Source organism: Rhagoletis zephyria, unplaced genomic scaffold (genome assembly GCF_001687245.7).
Source record: "Rhagoletis zephyria isolate East Lansing unplaced genomic scaffold, Rhagoletis_zephyria_1.1 Rzeph_scaffold_00249, whole genome shotgun sequence".
NCBI lineage: Eukaryota > Metazoa > Arthropoda > Insecta > Diptera > Tephritidae > Rhagoletis > Rhagoletis zephyria.
In genome coordinates, this window is record NW_016157333.1 from 329,294 (window position 1) to 349,658 (window position 20,365).

Consider the following 20,365-nt stretch of genomic DNA (forward strand, 5'->3'; position numbering starts at 1 on the left):
TCTCGTGCAATAAGCGTTTTTGTGAAGCTCTAAAAATTACAACTACAACATTTGAACATAGCCCCCATACCTTAAGGTAAGACGTATTCTACGTCAAAATATAGAGCGAAGTTATTTCCCGCTGTGGGGAAAAGAAGGGGTGAACTCATTATAAGCTGCTAAATTCAGTTTTTCTGTGTTTCGTTGTTTCAAGCTGACTCGCTATTTATTAGCAAAAATATAAAACCAAGCCACTTCCCCACCCTGAGCAAAAGAAGTGGTGAAGTCTATCTAATCGATAGTTACCACCGAATTCGAGCTATCCCAAATTAAAATTCATGAAATATTTTCATGTGATGCAACTGACTTAGAAGAGTGCATTGGTACGGCAACTTATAAGTGGTTCTAATGTAATATCTTTTCAATATCTATATATCAATACGCTAACGAAATCCCATACAAATCTATTCCTCCCTACTTCTGCTATGAATTTCAAAATTATTTAACATAATGTATATTACTCCACCAAACAATATAAGAGACCTAGACGATCAACAGGTGATGAAGGACATAAAAACTTCCCAAGCAAAATGAAAAATTGTGTAAAAAAAGTGAGGTGGTCGAATTTCGACAACGGGGCGATACTAGTTTATATTAATTGATAGAAATACTCAATTTGCAGAGCTAAACATATTTCCATCAATTATAGTTTAGAAATAAGAGACTAATGCTTTAGTTTGATGCATTTCCGAATAGAGGATACCCTAGAAATATGAAGGCCATTTTTGGTCTTTACCTTTTGTTTGTAAGCTTGTGTTACAAAACTATTCCATCGTTAAGTTGTCTTGGTTTCTTGTTTTATTACAAACCGATTTAAATCTTTTATTCTAATCCTCATCACTTTTCAGCCACTACGATATAGCTTTCTCCGAGAAACTCGACGTCCTCGGCTATCTGCAACGTCTCTACTCATTTCGTATTGTCAACGCGAAGTACAACCTTTTTTTGGTGTTGTACTTGGAACGCTGGCGGATAGTGGCTACGGCAATTGCCTCTACAATTGACTATGTTAGATTGGCGTTCTGCTTAGTATTCAATCCATAATTAAAACCACGCAATGGGCAACTATTAAGAAATGCACACATGAAAAAATACGCTGATGTTGCAAAAATTCCAAATAGCAATGCTTAGCACATTCATTTAAAATGAATCGGATTTTTATTAAGATTGATTTTTTCGGTACCATTTTAAGTTTAGATATATTTATATATGTACGTGTGTATGTATGTATATATTTATATGCATTTTGTGTGTATGTAATTATGTACTATATGCTGCATACTTACATATGTATGTATGGATTTGTAAACATTATAAACTACAAATATAAAAATTCTATGTAATTAAGTGCGTATTTCTGTGTGTGTTCCAGTGAGTATGCTTGAAAATTATGATAATTTAGTAGCGAATTCATATTACTTGCTTTTTGCTTGACTTGCGTACAAGCTGCTACGCTGCAATTTTCAATTTAATTTAACACCATTGTTGCAAGCATAGCTGGCATTGGTGTATTGGTGTTTTGGATTAAAAAAACACACACATGTATATATATATATCGATCCCACAGTAAGTGCATTAAAAAATATTCAATTCATTTAGGAATTAGTAGATATACACAATTTAAGGAAACATTAATTATTCTTAATTTTGAAAAAAAAAATACTTTGCTTAACGCTCTTGTATAAAGAAACATGTAACTTAATAACAATATAGTAATACAAAAACAACGTTCACAAATAAGTAATAAATCATTATGTGACGCCTTAATTGGGTGCATTTGGATTCAACGTTTTTCGGTACCGCGTAATTTCTTTTGAGTGTCTACTCTACGAGCGCTATGCACCAATATTGCAAATAACACATGCAGTGAAATTGCCTTGCTTTACATCGTGATCTCAATTAAAGCCTCGACAATACTATAATTGTCTTATTCTGTTGCCATAGCATCGACAAAAGCTTCAGCATGTGTTTGCTGTTGCAGCAAGCCTTGAATGTTTACTAATCTATGGCCGGCCGCGCTGACGGATCATCGCGATCAATGGGCGGTGGTGAGGTGAGTACGTCGACACTTTGCGTTGGTCCTTGCGTCAAGTAGCCAGCGGTGGGATTTACACCTAAATAGAGGCATTAGTAAGTCACTTTAGCATTTTAAAAAATGGCTGAGAGTATCTTTATACCTGTCAGATATCCCCTTATATTGGTGTCGGTTATGAAAAGATCATGCCGTTGATCTTTGTACTCCGCCCATATGGGATGTTTCAGCAATATTTGCGTAACCCGTTCACCGTAATTGAGATTGTGTGTCATACCCTTAAGGGCGGCAACAATTTGCGCCTTCACAGCGGATGCATTGTCCACATACTCCAGACGACTATCAAGGAGGCCCAATAAAAATGGCACTAAATTCACTTCCAACGATTGACTGATGAGTGAATCCTACAAAAAAGTACAATAATCCTATGAGATAAGCCGTATTATTAACGATATCACAAAATGTTTACATGTTGATATTTGAATAGTCTGCTGAGTGTCTCACAGGACTTTTCAATGCAATCGCGATGATGTTCCATGCATTTCTTGAGCGGTAATATGCATTCAGTTTGTGAAACAGCGCTTACACAAAACTACAAGTAATTAAAGCGATATTTTTAAGTGAATTGATGGAAATCAAAAGAAAATAATATACTGTAGTAACTGCACAAAATCGCATACTCACCTCCGATAATGAGAGTTGGTGTAATACTGATAGTGTGCTCTTAGGCTGCACGGGCAACAAATTAAAAAGCTTAGGTATGTGACCCAAAACCGGTATATCATCGGCCAGATTTGGCTGCGAACGCAGTAGCTCTACTAAAGCTGTTGTTGACAATTCCAATGTATCTTTCTGTAAGTGGTGAAACAAAATATACATAATTTTGGTTTAAAAAAGCAATGAACGACTTTGCCCCTCGTTAAGACTTTTACCTCGCTAGAGCTCTTGCTGATTTGCTCCACAACGAAATCCAGCAGATCTGCTAAAAACTGTTTAGGCTTGCGTAACGTCCATGCAGGATTGCTGACAAATAGACGTAAATAGACGCCTGCGACTACAATTTCATTGGAGACGATGTCCTTCAGCATTTCTGGATCCTTCCAAATATGTTTTTCGTTGATCTTTTGCGCTCGATAGAAACTGTATGGCGCATGAAATAAATGCATACACTGAAATTTTTTCTAGAAAAACTTACCTCTCACACAAATCCGCTACGGCATCACAGACATTGCCTCTGGTCTTATCATTCCATATCAGTTCAGGATGCTCATGTATGGATTCAAATAATTGCACCGAAGTTTGTGGCGATTCCACCATAGCATCGACAAATAGGGGCGGCAGAAACTTTGATACTGTAATACGCACCTGCGTGATGACAAACAAAAAATTATGTTCTCATACAAGCAAAATAATCAGGAAACCCATAAAGTAAACTTTACAAAAATCAGTTCAAGTTACATATAATTTGTGGACCGCCGTCTGGGTTTAACCTTTACCTTAGTGCCCTTTTTTGAGGTTATGTTTTTTCTAAAATGGCCTCCTCTATCAAAACTTAGTTCAGCCAGTTTTAAGTTTTAAAAAGCTTTAAAAATTTTTAATATGAGGCTTTTTTCTCATTTAGACTGATTTGGGTGTGTTAAACCCCACCTCTATTACGCCTTATATTAAAATGTTTGGGGGTTATGTTTTATGTCAAGTGTAAGAGTTCACCACAAAACGTTTAAATATAAATTCATTTTCCTACTACAAAAATATGAAATATGAATAAGGTGGTCCGAGTAACATCCAAAAATTATGGGAAAAAGTATTATCTCCCAGCCTTTAAACTTGTTTGAGGTTATGTTTTTCTCTCCACTTGTGACTAAATACTGCATATTTTCGTTTTCGTGGTGCATATAATATAAACAGGGAATTCAGATTTTACCTTCGGCCCACTTAATCGATCCGCAGTCATCTTGGCCATTATTTCGGCGCACATTTCACGTATCTGTGGATTACGCGAATTGCAAAACATATCCAACAAATAAATGACGGCACCCTTGTTTTGTGCCTCCTTAATCATTTCCTGTACATTCATGAGACCAGACATAGTTTCGATCACTTTTACTTGACTGCTGCGCAAATCGGGATCTTTTAATGCTACCAAAAATTGGCCAAGCAATTCGCAAGCCGCTATCTCCGACACGCATTCCTTATTGCGTGAAACTAAGGCAACCACTTCGAGCGCTATCGTTTTAACGGTGGTGTTCTGAAAAAAAAACCGAAACGGTTATTAACCCGTGAAAATATCAGTGGAATTAAAAGCAAGCACTTGCATACGTCTTTAAACAAATTATGCGCTAGGAAACCAAAGATCATATTGAAACTGCCAATGCATTGTATCTCCACTTCAGCATTGCATTTTATCACAGCCATTAGGGCCTGCAGCACCATTATCACATGTGGCTGCAATGCTGCATCGTTTAAAAAATCGTATCTGTATTGCTGTTGCATTTGTTGCTGTTCGAGTAAGGCATTAGCTTCGAGTTTGTTACGTATTTTTGAGCGATTGTAAGCGTTCAGCACTTCATCAAACGTTTTGCCAGTTCTTGGGGCTTGCTGCTGCCATTGTGGATGATTCGGCGCCAGTGTTGGTGTAAGAATGCCATCTTGTCCTATTTTGGTGGTCGCAATAGGTGCAGGATATGACTTGACCTTTCCGTCAGTGCTGTTAGTGGTCAGAAAATGATAAGCTTGCTTAAGATATTCCAGCAAATCCATGATGAATTGTTTCGGCTTGGATATGGGGAATGTTGGCATTTCATTGTAGATACGTATGTAGACACCGCCAATATGTAGTTCATCTCTATTGGGAGTTTAAGATGACGATTGTTATTGAATAAATTAAATTTAATCCGAATTTTACGCTTACTTGCTAGCATCGTATTGGAATTCTGAAACTAAATTATACACCTCAGCTACATCATCGAATGTTTCCTTAACAGCCGTGGTGCGCTGCGTTTCCAAGAAATCAATCAGTTGCGCGCGCGTACCATTGTCCCAGATTAAGTAGGGATTTCGCGTATTTGATGTAAGTAATTTTAAAATCTGTGCAAAGAAAGTCCCGTAATGAAAAATTTAATGTAAATTAAACACTTTGCTTACATCGCCGGCGCGTTCAATGGGCAATTTATTCGCTATGTATGGTGTGAGCAAGCGATCCAGCACCTGCTTCACGATTGTGTTTTTCGCTTCAGAAATTATTGTATATTTCGGTAGGTTTATGTCGTTGCTCTTAGTGCTTGAACTGCTATTCGCCTCCCCACTTGCTTCCTTCTCAGTGGATGATGCATTGGAAACTGCATCTGATTTGTTACTGGCATTGGAATCCTGTTTAGCAACAACCTTCGTCCCCGCCTCGGCGGATCTCCCAGTCGTTATAGCTAATTGCTTGGTGGCATTTTGCAGCGGGTTATGTGCATTTTTCGTATATGCTGAGGAGGAGGGCGAAGCAATAGCCACATTTGGTATAGATGCAATTGCAGCTGTGGTTGGTGATTCGCTGCCATCGCCGCTGGCACTGTCAGTTCCATTGGGTGTCTTATGCAATTCTAAGCCGTAACCAGCGAGTGCAATACAAGCTAGCACAGCCATTTTCGCCAAGTTGTTAGCCACCTGTTGCTGATTGCTTTTATCGCTAGCCTGTACGCCGCTCTCATCCAGCGTGTAATCATAATCGAACCAGAATATTAGCAACGACCAGAGTACGCCATTACGTACCAAGTTACATTGAAGTTCATAGTTGTTGGCCGCCATGCTGGTCACTAGGCTGACAGAGAGTGTGTGCTTAAGAAGAATATAAGAGTTAGTCAATAAATTGCAAATATGACTTAATTGAAATCTCTTTTACCTTAAAGTATACCACGCGACAGACATCCGAGAGCAGCTGTGGTAACGTGATTATCTTTTCTTTGCATTTTTCAAAGTTGCAGGCCACCTCGAAGCAGCGCGTCACATTCGAGATTACTTGATAGTGCAGCGAGTCGGGCTTGGAATCGGCGCCCAAAATGGATACGCAACGAGTATAGGCCTCCAAAAGTGCTTCGATACCCTCTTCGCGTCTCAATTCTTCCGCATTCAATGCAGAGCAGTGCACGGTATGATAGCAAAGCTCCGATGCGGCTGACAGCAGTTGCACCTCTTTCGAGAAAAGTTCATCATCACGTGTCTCCAGGCGGATGGTCTTTATCAGCTGAGGATAGCCAGCATACTTATATGGACGCAATACTGAAATACAGGCAAAAGAACTTATTAAGTGCTTTAAAAGGCTTTATAAGAATAAGAAAAAACGCACCATCGGCATAGCGCTCGAAAAGTATACTTTGTGTGCGTAATACAAGCACTATGTTCTTGGGGTCCGGCCCGCCTGAAGACCACACTGAGCGCGAGCACAAGAATTCATAAGCCTGATTAACTTTCTCGAATATCTCACGACCATTCGGATTCTTATCCGGATGATACATTTGCGCCAAACGATAGTAACTTTTGCGTATCAACGATTCATCTGGCTTTGGTGTTTTTGCCAAATCGATGCCTAAATCTTGGTACGCCTGTTGCACAGTCATTTGTGGGGGCTTCTTCTCAACCTCCTTTCGCCAAGCATCCAATGTGTGTTTTAACAACTGCACAGGGTCAGCAATGGGCCAGTTGGGAAATTTCTGTGTATCACAAAGGTGACGCAGGTAATAGATGTGGCAGAAGAGTTCATTTTCCAGCTGTGGGTAACTAATGACTGGTATGGCAAGGTATGGATAGCTGAAAATAGAGGTATAAGGGATATTTTCTCTAAAGAGTACATATCAATTAAAGCTACCGCGCCATCGTGTGCCCCTTTAAACGAGGCGTGAAGTCCGCAATGTGTGCAGATATTTTTTCAATCAACAAACGTCGCATCTCTGAACTCCAAATCGCTTCAGGTGTATCGAATTCACCTAAAAATATTTCCGCGAATTTCTCAGCGCTGTAATTCTCCAAAAAACACACCATTGCCTCAGGCAACAATTGTCCCAAAATGCTGCGATGCATTATGCCGGATTGCGATGTCTAAAACACATAGATTGAGTTAAGTTTATGAATTAAAAATTGTCATAAAACGTTGTGTGTACTATATTCATATTCACCTCATCACTGCGAAAGCCCTGTTTCATATGTGTCATTTTTAGGAACTTTGTTATAGGCAGTATATTGCTACCGGTGTACATGAGCATGAAATAGAATACACCCGTCAAGTATACTTTCGGCATTTCCGGATTGTCCTCCATAATCTGGCAGAGCAGCGTTGCAACGCGCTCCAACAAGCCGGGATCATGTGTGAGGCACACCTGTACAATATGCGGCAGACACACGAATTCCGATAATTTACGTGAAAGTTTGGGTCCGGGTATAAGTACGGCCGTGCCATTTTGAGTGCGACTTGGGAAGAAGCTCGTGCATTTTATGAGTATATCCAATAACTTTGAGGACAACTCGGTCTCGTTATATATGGGTGTACCCTTGGCGATAAGGCACCACTTAAGTTGCGGAATTTGTTGTAGCGATCGCCAACCATCCATGCCGATAGCCCAACAGCGCGTTTTTGGTGTGATAACACCCTTTTGCCAGAGCTCCTTCAATTCCGAGTATGTGATCGGGCCTTGTCGTTCTGATTTCTGTCCCTCTTTTTCAATATTGTAATACCAATCCTTCTCCTCATACGCCTCCATATTTGGTCCAGCCTCTATGACATTGGTTTTTGTGTTGGGCTGCGCACGACCTTTATGTAAGTGTGCCAGAGTGATCAGATCAACAAGGCACTGCACGTGATCAACAAGTGGACGGCAATTGGATTTCTCCAGCACCAGGCAGGATATAAGATTTATGAGTGCATCGCGCAGTGATGGGGATAGGCACTGCAAGTAAATTGAACTACTGTTTTTGAGGATTTATGAAATTAACAAGCATATTGGCCCATACCCGATCTGTTAACTGAAGGATATAAGACATATCACTAAAACGACCGATTTCTTTGTGATAACGACGATAGACTTTCGCAAGGGCTTGCAGCGACACCACCGTAAGTTGGTCATCATTGACACGCTGACGGCATAGCACACGACGATAAAGCGCATTGAAGAGCTCGATGCTGAAATTTAAAAAATTATAATTATTAGAAATCTTCTCTAAACTATGGCTTTAAAAGAACTTACGGATCTTTTACGAGATTTTGTGGCCAATCATCTTTCTCCAAGATTAAGCGTATATAATAATCACCAATTTGGATTTCATCAGCCAAGCACTAGAAAAGTATATACATACATACAAATAATTACGTTTCTTTTTTTGTAAACTGTGGATTTGGTTATGAAATTTGTGTCTGCTTTATAATGAATTTCGTACTTGATAAGTAACTTCGAACTCTTGATAATTCCACGCCACAATCATATTTCCAGCTAGGTCACGGTCATTCATAAATTGACGTAGTTCATTTTCCAAGCAAATACGCAACTCCTCACGAGTCTGTAAAAAATATATAATGGGTATGTAGACGAATAGTCTTCATTGTTTTTTGTTCACGAATCTTGTTTTTTTTTTGCATAATAAAATTTATTTTCGCCTCGAATGTGCAATGTGCATAAAAGAATTATAAAAAACTGTATCTAAATTTGTATATAAGACTAGCGATCGCTACCTTATGATTCCATATTAAATTCGGCAGACTATGGTCTTTGGCGAAGTTGTAAAAGAAGAAAGGCAAATTTAAAACAGCATCGTCCTTTTTCTTTCGCTGACGACGATTACGCAGCACTACCGGGCGATTTTTAATAGCCTGGGCAGCGGGATCCTGTTGTTCCAAGAGGTTCATGCCCCAATGCTTAATGTCCTTTTGAAACCAATAAAAAAATATACGCTTGAAAATAAAGCCAATATGGTGAAAAATATTTTTTTGCATACCTGCAAGTGTTTTTCTATGATATTCTTTCTATTTCTAATGGAATGTTGTATTGCAAGTTTCAAATTATCGCGAAAATTTAACTTGTCGTCCTCTACATCAGTCTTTGGTACGCTCTCCTCACTCTCCAGGAACATTAGCAAGCCAGCGGGCTGAAATTAAAAAGATTTCGCTAACTTCTTTTCACAACACTAATAGTAAAAAACGCTTACAAATATACGTTTAAACAATTCTATCGCTTCCTCGCTGTCTGCAATCCAGAGGCCAATTAAGTGACGCGAAAGCTGGCGGTGAGTTGTCAGCGTTGGATCGTTCGATGGTGTATATAATGCAACAAGGAGATGACGACACAGTGCTGCCTCATCCAAGGCGAGTGCTTGCATCTGTTGTGCCACATGTAGCTCACCCTCCTCGATGATGGCGCGCAAAACAAGTCCAGCACCCTTAACGATGGCCAGCGAGGGATGTTGAAATAGTTTATACAAATAACGACCGCGTTCGGCAACCAATTCGAGTAGCGTATCGAATTGCTTGCCATCTGTTGTTTCGCTATAAGGCACACATAGAGCGAATGTGAGGAAATCCAACATCGCAGAAAGTACCAGTGCACCGCTACCATGACTCTATACGAAGGAAAAATTCTCAGAATCAGTAATATTTTTCGAAAGATTACGTGTGGAAATAAATGAAGGCATATTGGCATACCACATGCGTTGTCCACATGTTGAGCAAAGTTTCTAAAAATGACTTGGACGACAGTATCGATGATTTGTTCAATTGTTCTTGCTTCAGATCATGATCAGCATTCACAGAGTGCATGAGTGAGTTGATCATATCGATGGCCGAGTATGTAACCGCAAGATCTTTTCGGCGTAGAGCGGCAACTATTTTAGTGCCAATAATTTCGCGAAAACTAAAAAGAAGTATGTATACATTTATAATGTTAAAAGAGGAACTCAAGGAAAATTTTTGAGAGTAATTTACCCTGGTAGGTTTGTAAAAGCTCCATACCCTACTTTACTAGCGAGCAAACGTGTGAGTGCGTGAAAAATTGCCTCAATTTCGAGATTGTTTAATTGTGCTGTTGGATTGTCTAATTCTTTTTGTGCCAAGGCTTGCAACGCGCTCAAGATGAGCTTCTCTTTGTTCTCGGCAAAGAGACTCTACAAGAAAAAATTGAATAATAGTTAAACAATTGCAATAACATTTCTCATTTTAACTTTTTTCGTACATCTTGAGTCACACTGTAATTGAGACCACTGTGCGGAATATTTGCATTAAAGCGTTCCAGTATTTCGAATCGTTTCGACGGATTTTGCACATTATTTATGATTAAACGCAACAAATTTGCCTCCGTTTCCTCATCGACGGAACAATTGAATGGCACATAACGCTTGCCACGCGGTGTATTACTAATGCGTACATGCACATCTTTGTTACCGCTCGAACGTACTGCATCCAAGAGCGTTGCCAATAATGAATCTCGATCATTTGTCAAATACTGGCGCAAAATACCATTTTTATATTCAATACAAAAGCGTTGCAAGTTGTCTTTATCACGCACTAGCGCAAATACGTCCGTTAAAAGACGTAGCGTGCACACGCTATATGTCTGCGGATCGCGTTCCAGCAATGTTGCTTCCGTGAGACAAAGTATACGCTTCACTGGATCCGGATGACGTGGCGTAATTTTTTGAACAGTGAATTCGGTCATAGACGTTTGATACTGGTCATCGCTAGATTGGAGGAAAATTGCGAGTTGTAGGTACTATACATACAAATAGTAAACATCAAAACAGATTATTTACCTATATTCACCGAAACGTTGACGCTCGAATTGTTCAAGTGTTATTTGACTTTTGAGTATCTTTGTTTCTATGCCAAGAAATTGCACTGATCTCTGAGCAATGTTCTGCACAATTTCATGATGATTCAATGCTTTGAAGAGATGTAAACGACTAAAGCCACCATGGGCCATTACAATGCCGCCTTCATAGTCAGAAATGCCTACTTATAACGTAGAGAAGGCAGACAAGTTATTCAAATTAAATTGGGTAAGAAAAGAGTGTTTGCTTTAGAAAAAGTTTTAGAGATATAGCACAGCTTTAATGGTTAGTATGTAAGGATCCAGAAAAATTTCATTTAAATTAGAGATTCTAGACAGTCCTGCATCTGAAATTTCCTAACATTTTTGTTAGTATGTGCAGTGCATTTCGCTCAAACCGTGTTCAGTTAAACTCAAATTCAATAATTTTGATTTAAACCGAAAGCCACTCTACATGCTATCAAATTTCAGTTTATATTATATCAAAAGAACTATTAGTACCTATTATGCCCTCTATGTCTTTGTACATGTAGCTGGTGAGCACTTCATTGGTTGTTGGATCCAACTGATCTAATGAGCATGGTGTGACTTCAAGCATTGTGGGTAAACTTATGCCAGACCAATGATATTTATAAGCAGGGAAACGCTGTAATGCACAGTGTAAACAAACATTTAAGTAAATATAACATACAAACAACATATGGTCATACATAAATAGATAAGGTATTAACAAATGAAATGGGCGTGTGAGGTAAGCGCTACTTCATAAACAACTCATTGCAAACCACTTACTTGTGAAATTTTAGGCTTATCAGCAAATTCTTTGTAGTATTTTAATATCGAGCAGAGTATGTCATTACGATATTCGGATGAAAAGCGTATGGAATCGCCGCGTTTCTCTTTTTTTATGGTGAGCACAAATTCATTGGGTATCTGGAATGAGTTAACCGATATAAATGTTTTTTGTTGACACTTTGAAAAAAAAAATGGCAAAACTCCTACATTTGATGTTTTATTTGGTGCCGCTGAAATAATGTCCGAGTATGTCCAACGATTTGTCAAATCATATTTATCTGGATTGTACGTAGAAATGCCAGCGGTGCCAATAGCCAATATACGCTTATATTTTCCCTTCCAAGAATGCTTTGTTACCAAAAAACATTCTAGATCGACGTTTTCCTTTGGCGGCACCATCATGTAATTGCTCAACTCAAATAAACTTAAATGTACAGCGGATTTATCAGAGTTGGAACAACTGGCTTACAATTTCGGGTCGAGAAGTAAATGATGATGATGATATTCTGAAAAGTGCATAGAAATTTTAGGAAAATTTTTAATCAAAATATTCGAACGCCGGATGTTTATTTTTTTATGTGGTTTTTATCAGCGCTGACTAACGTACTCTTATGTATGTACGCAACTTTCCTAATTTTCGTTGGTCAAATTAAGCGTTGTTGTTTTGCTTTGCGGTGCTTAATTGGAAGTTATCAGTAGAGCAACAAAGGCCATCTCAATCGAGAGCATGTATATCTGGGTACCCAAAAGGGGGAGTAAATATCAATGAAGCGAGTTAGCTCTGAAGAATAGCGACAATGACGACTGCGACATTAACATTGCCGCCGAACAGCCAACAAGACACCTCCAACTGCGAATACAATTGCTAATAGCAAAGTGATGCGAGAAACAGCGCCTCACACCAAAGCTAATGGCTCTAAATTACCCATGTTCTACTTACTTCACCGCCACGTTAAAACATTTTCCACACACCTGCGAGGCGTACAGATATTAAATTGATCTATTTATATGGTTTTTTTCAAGCAAAAATTTACAATTAATGTACATCTGATTTGATTTTTTGCAAAGTAACTTCTCTAGTCACAACAGAATTTTCTCAATTGACATTTGAGATGACAATGGGGCGAATGTGTTTTAAAAGGTAATCGCGAAAATAAATCAAAGCTGTTGGATGTTTTTCAACACTGATTAACTTTAAAAAAGTCAAGTGAACAAATAAATAAACAAGTCATTTATTAAATTGTTTGTTATGAATTTTTACAAATAATGAATTGGCCTGCTTACGATAGTACTGTACCATACAAATTAATGTACTTGTAAAAAAGAAGCTAAATTGTTTTAATTTAGTACGTAGAACAAGCATTTTTCTGCACTGGATATCTCTTATCAGCGTTTAGCACACGTACACTTATGGTTGTTTCCCAACACTGCGGTACTTGTTCTAAAAGATTTGCAAATTTTTTGCCGAAAATTCCTGGCTGTAAATTGAGTTTGTAAACGGTAATTTTTGTGTGCTGCCTGCTTAAAATGCAAAAATATGAAAAATTGGAAAAAATCGGTGAGGGTACCTACGGTACTGTATTTAAGGGCCGTAATCGTGAGACCATGGAAATTGTGGCATTGAAGCGCGTCCGTCTGGACGAAGACGACGAGGGAGTGCCCAGCTCGGCACTCAGGGAAATCTGTCTGTTGAAGGTATGTATGTAGGCCTACTGTTTTAAGTATTTTTCCAAATCAATAAACAATATTTATAAACAAAGGAGCTGAAGCACAAAAATATAGTACGTCTATACGATGTATTGCACTCAGACAAGAAGCTGACGCTTGTTTTCGAGCATTGCGATCAGGACTTGAAGAAGTACTTTGACAGTTTGAATGGAGAAATCGATATGGCGGTTTGCCGCAGCTTTATGTTACAACTGCTGCGTGGGCTCGCCTTTTGTCACAGTCACAACGTACTCCATAGAGACTTGAAGCCACAGAATTTATTAATCAATAAAAACGGCGAATTAAAACTAGCTGATTTTGGTAGAGAAAGAAAATGGTAAAAGGCAAAATCGTTTCATTAACTTCATTGTTTATTTCTTCAAGGACTTGCGCGTGCCTTTGGCATCCCGGTAAAGTGCTACTCTGCTGAAGTGGTTACGTTGTGGTATAGACCGCCTGATGTGCTCTTTGGTGCAAAATTATATACAACTAGCATTGATATGTGGTCGGCTGGTTGCATTTTCGCTGAACTCGCCGATGCAGGTCGTCCACTTTTCCCTGGCTCTGATGTTTTGGATCAATTGATGAAAATCTTCCGTGTGCTTGGTACGCCTACAGAGGAATCCTGGCCTGGAGTAACTCATTTGGCTGATTATGTTGCACTTCCATGTTTGTACAATTAGAGCTTATTTAATAGTTGATTTCCATAAAGCTTAACTGCAGTTTATGCCGTTTAAAAAACGGAGATTACAACTCTAAGGGGGTAGTTCCAACCTACTAAATAGAAGTAAACGAAAGGGAAAAAACAAAAGTTAAGAAAAAAACCTTTCCGATCACCGCATGTTGGAATTATTTGAACTTTTCTGAGCTCTTAACTGCAGTTAAGCTATAATACACCTTAAGAGTTTAATGTGATTTTTTAATTTTTTGTAGCCTTTCCGCCCATTACTTCCTGGAGCCAAATAGTACCACGTCTTAATTCCAAGGGTCGAGACTTGCTGCAAAAATTGTTAGTATGTCGCCCAAATCAGCGAATTAGTGCGGAGCAGGCAATGCAACATCCTTACTTCACTGAAAGCAGCTCATCGAATCATTGAATGAATACATATTTATTTAGGAATATATCGGTTTTTATAATTATGTTGCTGTAATCGCTTCTAATTGGCAAAACAAAATTGATTTTGCTGTAATATGTATGTATTGATAAGAGAGTTCAAATAGGAGAAAGTGAGAGCAGCCTTCGCCCGATCGTGCGTTAGGGGCTCATAAAATTTTAAGGTAATTTCTATAATCGAAAAGCTGATTATAAATATACGACAGAAAAGGCCGTCTTCAATGTATGTATTGTAATGATAGATATATAATCTAAGTTATCTGTTTTTTTTTTATATTCAGATTAATAACGTATTCCATAATTGTAAACAATATAATACGGGGCTGTAAATGTTTTAATAATGTCAAAAATTTATATTTAGGTTAATTTTAAGTTCTTTTTAAAAAGCATCAGCCATGTAAGAATTTATAATTCGATTAGAATAAAAAAGTAATTCAATTAACATTATTGTACTTAAAATATAAGCGATATTGCCATTATACCTCCTCTCCTTCAGAAGCGTTTACAATTTTTGTAAAAAAAGACCTCTGAGTATATCAGAATATAATGTCCCAATCATAATTAAATAAATATAAAATTCTGACTAAAGTATTATTGTTGTTGTAGCAGCATACAAATTCCCCAAAGACTTTTTGGGGAGTGTTGCTGGAGTGACAGTCCTTGGCCAGATATAAATCTGGGTGGTTCCGGTTACGTAGACCCGACTATCGTGGGAACTAAAGTATTATCGTTTTGTGCTTTTAAAGCCTTGTTTACAGGATTTTCTGAGCATTTCAATACTTTACTAGTGTGGATTTTTTAAATAAAATGTGGAATTGCTAACGAAAATTAGAGGTAATTAAAATAGAACCTGTTTAAATAAATTCAAGTTTGACGATATTTCCAGGATTTTCAGTGGGATCGTCCGAAAGTACACCATCATTTTTCCGAATACCCATAGGAGTGTGGAATGAAGCGTGCGGTAACCTTATTCTGGTTTTGTTTTCGTCTGCTTCTAATTTTAACATTTGAGTGCAGAGATGTAATCTGCATATTTTTTATTTTCGGAATACAATTTCTTAAATAAATAAAAGTAAATAAATAATGTCCCAAGCGCATTTAAATAGATTTATACATGTTATATGCATGGAGTCGATTACGATTCGAGCCCAGTTTTAAGGTTAAAGTTTGACTGAATATTCTCAAATTTTCTGTGGGTACTCCAGTGTTACCGTTTTGTACATATCCAATTGGATACATTTTCACCTTACATTTTGAGGGATACTTCGTTTTTTTCCTCAGTGTAAATTTAGATACCTTTTCCCATAAGTATTCGTAAGTTGAAGGCATTTTTTTTTGATTTATGTACGAGCTATTATAACATTTTTAAGAGTTTGCTGCTCGTCTTCCAAGCAAAATTATTTTCCTTATTCTTGTCACTTTGGAAAATACAATTTTTAGCTACATAAACGTGCATTTAAAAACCCCAAGTAGTTTGCAAATTTTAAAAAGTTTTCCTACCTTTATTAGTAACTGTAATGTCGAGAATCTAATCGTAGTAATAAAAATCGAACATGCGGAATCTTTGGCCCATAATTGTTGTCAGTATTTTCCGATTCTTAGAACAAAGGCCTGTAGTTATAGCCAAAATTAAGTCGTCACTAAACTTAATTGCGGCTTTTTTAACAGATATCCCATTGAAAGTTTTGTCAAAAAGCTGCAATTAACTTTTGAGTCTACTTAACTACGGGCCTTTGTTTCCCGAATCCGTGTCTAAGGATGGGGAAATACTGACTACATGTTAATCACCCTCAGTGCGAGAGTGGTATCGTATGCAAGTCGTTTTTCGAGAGTCGAATCGTATCGCAAATTGCACGCCTAAAATTTCCATTCGACTAGTGTATTAAAACGGAAAAACTTGGCAGCACTGTATAGTTTTCGACGATTTTCGTCATTTACTTATTTCAGCACGACAGTAAACAATGCCAATGTTGTCGAGTCGTACAATTTAGCCAAATTTACGACTTACGCAATGAGGCTGAATAAGTTTGTTAAGGGGCCGAGTTTGTTTTCCATAGATGCACTGTTCAAAAATGTCCGTTTTTTTGTTGGATACATTTGGATACAGTTTTTGATTGTTTTATGGATACTTTAAAGGCTATAAGGCAGTGCCAACACTGGAGTAAACCATCATACCTCTCCGAATTTCTTACTCAATTATCATAGGAGCGTGCGGTAACCGTATTTTTTCTTTTTGTTTTCTTCTGCTTTTATTTTTGACATTTGATATGTCTTCTGCCGGACATTTGGCGCGTAAATACGATTTTCTTGCGGTTGTGAAAACTTCGGCATCGAACAAATAAAAAAGAATTCGTGTGAAATATGAAGTGTAAAATACCCGAAATATCTTGGCACAACCGTGATCCAGTGTTGAGTGTTGATATACAACCTAAATCTCAAGCTCAGGCAGAAAATTCCATCGTAAAGCATCGTCTTGCCTCTGGTGGCACAGATGCTCATGTACTTATCTGGTACATGAACTACACCGAGGACGGAAATGATATAGAATTAGATTTAGCTGCAGATTTGACGAGGCATCAACGTGCTGTGAATGCTGTAAAATGGTCTCCGAATGGCGAATTGCTTGCATCCGGTGACGATGAGAGTGTCGTATTCATTTGGAAGCAAAAGGGAGATCAGGAACCGCTGAATATATTAGATAACACAAACGAGCAGGATAAAGAAGTATGGATTGTTTTGAAGGTATTACGAGGTCATATGGAGGATATTTATGACTTGAGCTGGGCTTCGAATTCTCAGTTTCTCGTAAGTGGTTCAGTAGATAACACAGCAATTGTTTGGGATGTAAATAAAGGGAAATCAATGGGCATGTTACGAGACCATAAATCGTTTGTACAAGGCGTTGCTTGGGACCCCAAAAACCAGTATATTGCAACTCTCTCCTCAGATAGGTAAAAATACGCAGAAAAATTAACTGGTGAAAATCAACTTTTTTTTATGGAACCTAGGTATTATGAAATTCGATCTACTTTACTTTATTTCATTTACAGATATCTGCGTATTTTCGATATACAGACAAAGAAGGTCTTACACCGTATTAACAAATCAACGCTGCCGGTCAGTGAAGGTCATGAACTGCATGGTCAGCGGTTGCGTCTATTCCACGACGACACATTACAGACTTTCTTTCGTCGACTTTGCTTTACACCAGATGGTAAATTGTTGCTAACGCCGGCTGGTGTTGCTGAAATTGATAGTGTCGCACAATCATTACACACCACGTATGTCTTTAGCCGCCACGCTTTTCGACAACCTGCCATTGTATTGCCTTGCCCAGGGCAGTATACTGTAGCAGTGCGATGTTGCCCGATTTTATATCGATTGCGGCCACATAAACCTGATATAAATCCGCCAGTAGTGCCCTTGCAGTACCGCATGATTTTCGCCGTGGCTACACGTTGTTCCGTTTACTTCTATGATACACAGCAGCGACAACCTTTTGCTGTAATCTCCAACATTCATTACACGCGTTTGACCGACGTGACCTGGTCGAGTGATGGTCGAATAGTGGTTGTATCAAGCACAGATGGTTTCTGTTCGCTAATCACTTTTGAGGCAGGTGAATTGGGAGAGGAATATGAAAACGCGGCGCAAGTACTTGGTGCAAATGACACAAGTGCAGTGGTTAAGAGGGTAAAGAAACAAAAGGAAAACGATGGACAAGGCTTAAAGGAGCGCAAACAATCTACAGATGAGCAAAAGAATATAAGCATGGTCAAGCGCGATGCACTAACGGAAATATCTGAGGAGCAAAGTGTTGAGGATCCAATGCAAGAGGATGAAGCGCAGCGTAAACCACCAGAAGAAGTTGTAAAAAGTATTAGCGCCGAAGAAAGTGCTATAGTAACCCCAGCTAAGGAGGGCCTCCAAAAGAATTCAAGCAATACTGCTACCGCTTTGGCAATAACAAATACACTTGGTGCTAAAATTATTATTGATAAGGAAATATTAAGCTCCGATGAGCGTTTCGAATCACCGGAGAAAAAAAGTCGGCCAGTAACACCAATAACGGTGAGACGCACACCCCGTGGGGCTCCTTTGTCAAGCACAACCAAAACTTCTAACACTCCCACAGCAAGTGAGACAAATCCTAATTCTGCGATATTTGCAAATACTCTAGCGCAGGAGATGCAGTCACCAGCATCGGTTCCAAAACTCAATGCCGGCGCAACGCGCCTGTCAAAGGGTGCAACACCAATATCAATACGTCGAGCACCACGTGCAATTATTGCGGCCCCAGCACCACCGACTACAACAACTGTGGAAGAAGTAGCGCTTGATGCCTGGCCAACACCCATGGAAGTAGAAGATGAGGAATCTGCAAAGCTAAACGCATCTCAACCATCAAAAGCCGAAGGGGAAGGGCCTATCAAAACAATTGTAGCCACCAACCCAAAAGCTGTTATAAATAACGACACCACACTGGAGTGCACAGAGGATATACGTTTGGTCTACGAGGATTCGGTAGACGTTTCGTCTGCAGATGTGGCCGTAGAAGTAGGCGATAAAACCGTGGAAAAGTCTATAGTTGGGGAAACACCATCCACAAACAAAGATGGTACGAAGACTCCAACACCAAAAACACCCATGTCGAGCAATAAAACACCGCGTAGGGTTGCACTCAAAACGATATCGACTCCCACGTCGAAGAAAAAGTTATTGGACTAGATTTGATTGTTACGTAATTGCATTGACTTCCTTAGGTGTGATGTTTATTCATGCTTACTTAATTTTTAGTTTTAAAAATGAACAATAAAAAAGTAGTGTATTATAATCAGTAATCAACAAGGATCGAAAATAATAGTTTCATAATTTCTATTCAAAAAGTCAGTCGGAAAGAATTGGTCTTGTTAACATTTATATATATAGCAATGTGATGCTTGTTAGCCAAGGAATGTTAATGCTATATGATCTTATTTTTTCTTTTTTACTTTTTTCAAAAAAAAGTCAGCATTTAACAGCTATTTTTTAAGTCAAAAGTAAAAGATAAAACTTCACTTTTATTTTGTGGATCAAATAGAAAAATTAAAATATTACTTTTATTTTTCGGTCAAAAATAAAAGTTAAAAATTTACTTTTATTTCTTCGACGTTGCTTGACCAACCTCTGGACTTCGTCCGTCAGTTCATATAGATGCCTCCGGACGTGCTTAGGCGAGGGTTCCTCTGCAAGCAGCTGTCTGTTCGGGTGGCTACTTCTGTGGCTCCCGATCAGAAACTGCTTGCAGAGCATTATGTTGTGCTCCTTATGGGTATCATTTGTGCCTCGTTGTGAAGGTGATGTTCTGGCGACATCAGGAGGCATCCTGTCGCTGTCCTGAGTGCCGTGTTCTATACAGTCTGTAGCTTCGTCCACTGCATCCTACTAGTCCCCGGCGACCACTCTGGTGCTGCGTAGTTTAAAACCGGCCGGCCTATTGCCTTGTATGTTGCCAGCAACGTTTCTTTGTCTTTGCCCCAAGTACTGCCGGCTTGCGATTTGAGGACCTTGTTGCGGCTCGGTACTTTATTGACAATAGCGGTTGCGTGCGCAGAGAAGGAGAGCAGGCTGTCGAACTCCGAGTATTTTCGGATTATTCACCGTCGGAATTGGTGTGTCATCGACGTGAATTCCCAGCGGTAGCCTGACCTCCTTCGTCAAGGTTGTGAACAGGGTCGCCTCTGTGGGAGAGAGGAAGCCTCTATATCTTCTAGTAGCGTGGAATGGCAGACGGTGTCAAACGCCTTTGACAAGTCCAACGCTACTTGAATCGTTCTCTCACAGGGACGGTTACGGTTAAGGCCACGAGTTATCTGAGTGTTTATGGCGTTGAGTGCTGTTGTTGTA

At 38.9% G+C, this 20,365-nt stretch overlaps 3 protein-coding genes across 5 annotated transcripts; 2 read left to right on the top strand and 1 right to left on the bottom strand.

The window, feature by feature from the left end:
• Positions 1-807: 807 nt before the first annotated feature.
• On the bottom strand, positions 808-12,825 carry Rme-8 (receptor mediated endocytosis 8). Of its 3 annotated transcripts, none has more exons than XM_017609730.1 (28): positions 12,599-12,825; positions 11,866-12,164; positions 11,656-11,796; positions 11,365-11,509; positions 10,847-11,045; positions 10,270-10,774; positions 10,023-10,201; positions 9,744-9,951; positions 9,251-9,661; positions 9,041-9,190; positions 8,778-8,969; positions 8,486-8,605; positions 8,296-8,384; positions 8,063-8,231; positions 7,231-7,998; positions 6,924-7,153; positions 6,405-6,865; positions 5,961-6,337; positions 5,216-5,896; positions 4,983-5,158; positions 4,391-4,916; positions 3,996-4,319; positions 3,267-3,436; positions 3,004-3,211; positions 2,756-2,923; positions 2,541-2,663; positions 2,217-2,475; positions 808-2,153 (listed from the first exon to the last, which is right to left on the bottom strand). In XM_017609730.1, exons 2-28 carry the CDS (start codon positions 12,058-12,060, stop codon positions 2,038-2,040), a joined length of 7,290 nt encoding a protein of 2,429 aa, XP_017465219.1. In that variant the 5' UTR covers positions 12,061-12,164; positions 12,599-12,825; the 3' UTR covers positions 808-2,037. The 3 variants fall into 3 exon arrangements, with proteins under 3 accessions (XP_017465219.1, XP_017465217.1, XP_017465218.1); XM_017609728.1 differs by having other exon boundaries at positions 809-2,153; positions 10,847-11,048; XM_017609729.1 differs by lacking the exon at positions 12,599-12,825 and adding an exon at positions 12,266-12,590 and having other exon boundaries at positions 809-2,153; positions 10,847-11,048.
• A 100-nt stretch (positions 12,826-12,925) lies between these two features.
• Cdk5 (Cyclin-dependent kinase 5) lies at positions 12,926-15,083 on the top strand. The gene is made up of 4 exons (XM_017609731.1): positions 12,926-13,353; positions 13,419-13,686; positions 13,750-14,034; positions 14,299-15,083. The coding sequence occupies exons 1-4, from the start codon at positions 13,186-13,188 to the stop codon at positions 14,460-14,462; spliced, it is 885 nt and encodes a 294-aa protein (XP_017465220.1). The 5' UTR covers positions 12,926-13,185; the 3' UTR covers positions 14,463-15,083.
• Positions 15,084-16,532: 1,449 nt separating this feature from the next.
• Positions 16,533-19,472, top strand: Caf1-105 (chromatin assembly factor 1, p105 subunit). Its single transcript, XM_017609733.1, has 2 exons — positions 16,533-17,430; positions 17,530-19,472. Exons 1-2 carry the CDS (start codon positions 16,841-16,843, stop codon positions 19,205-19,207), a joined length of 2,268 nt encoding a protein of 755 aa, XP_017465222.1. The 5' UTR covers positions 16,533-16,840; the 3' UTR covers positions 19,208-19,472.
• Positions 19,473-20,365: the final 893 nt, after the last annotated feature.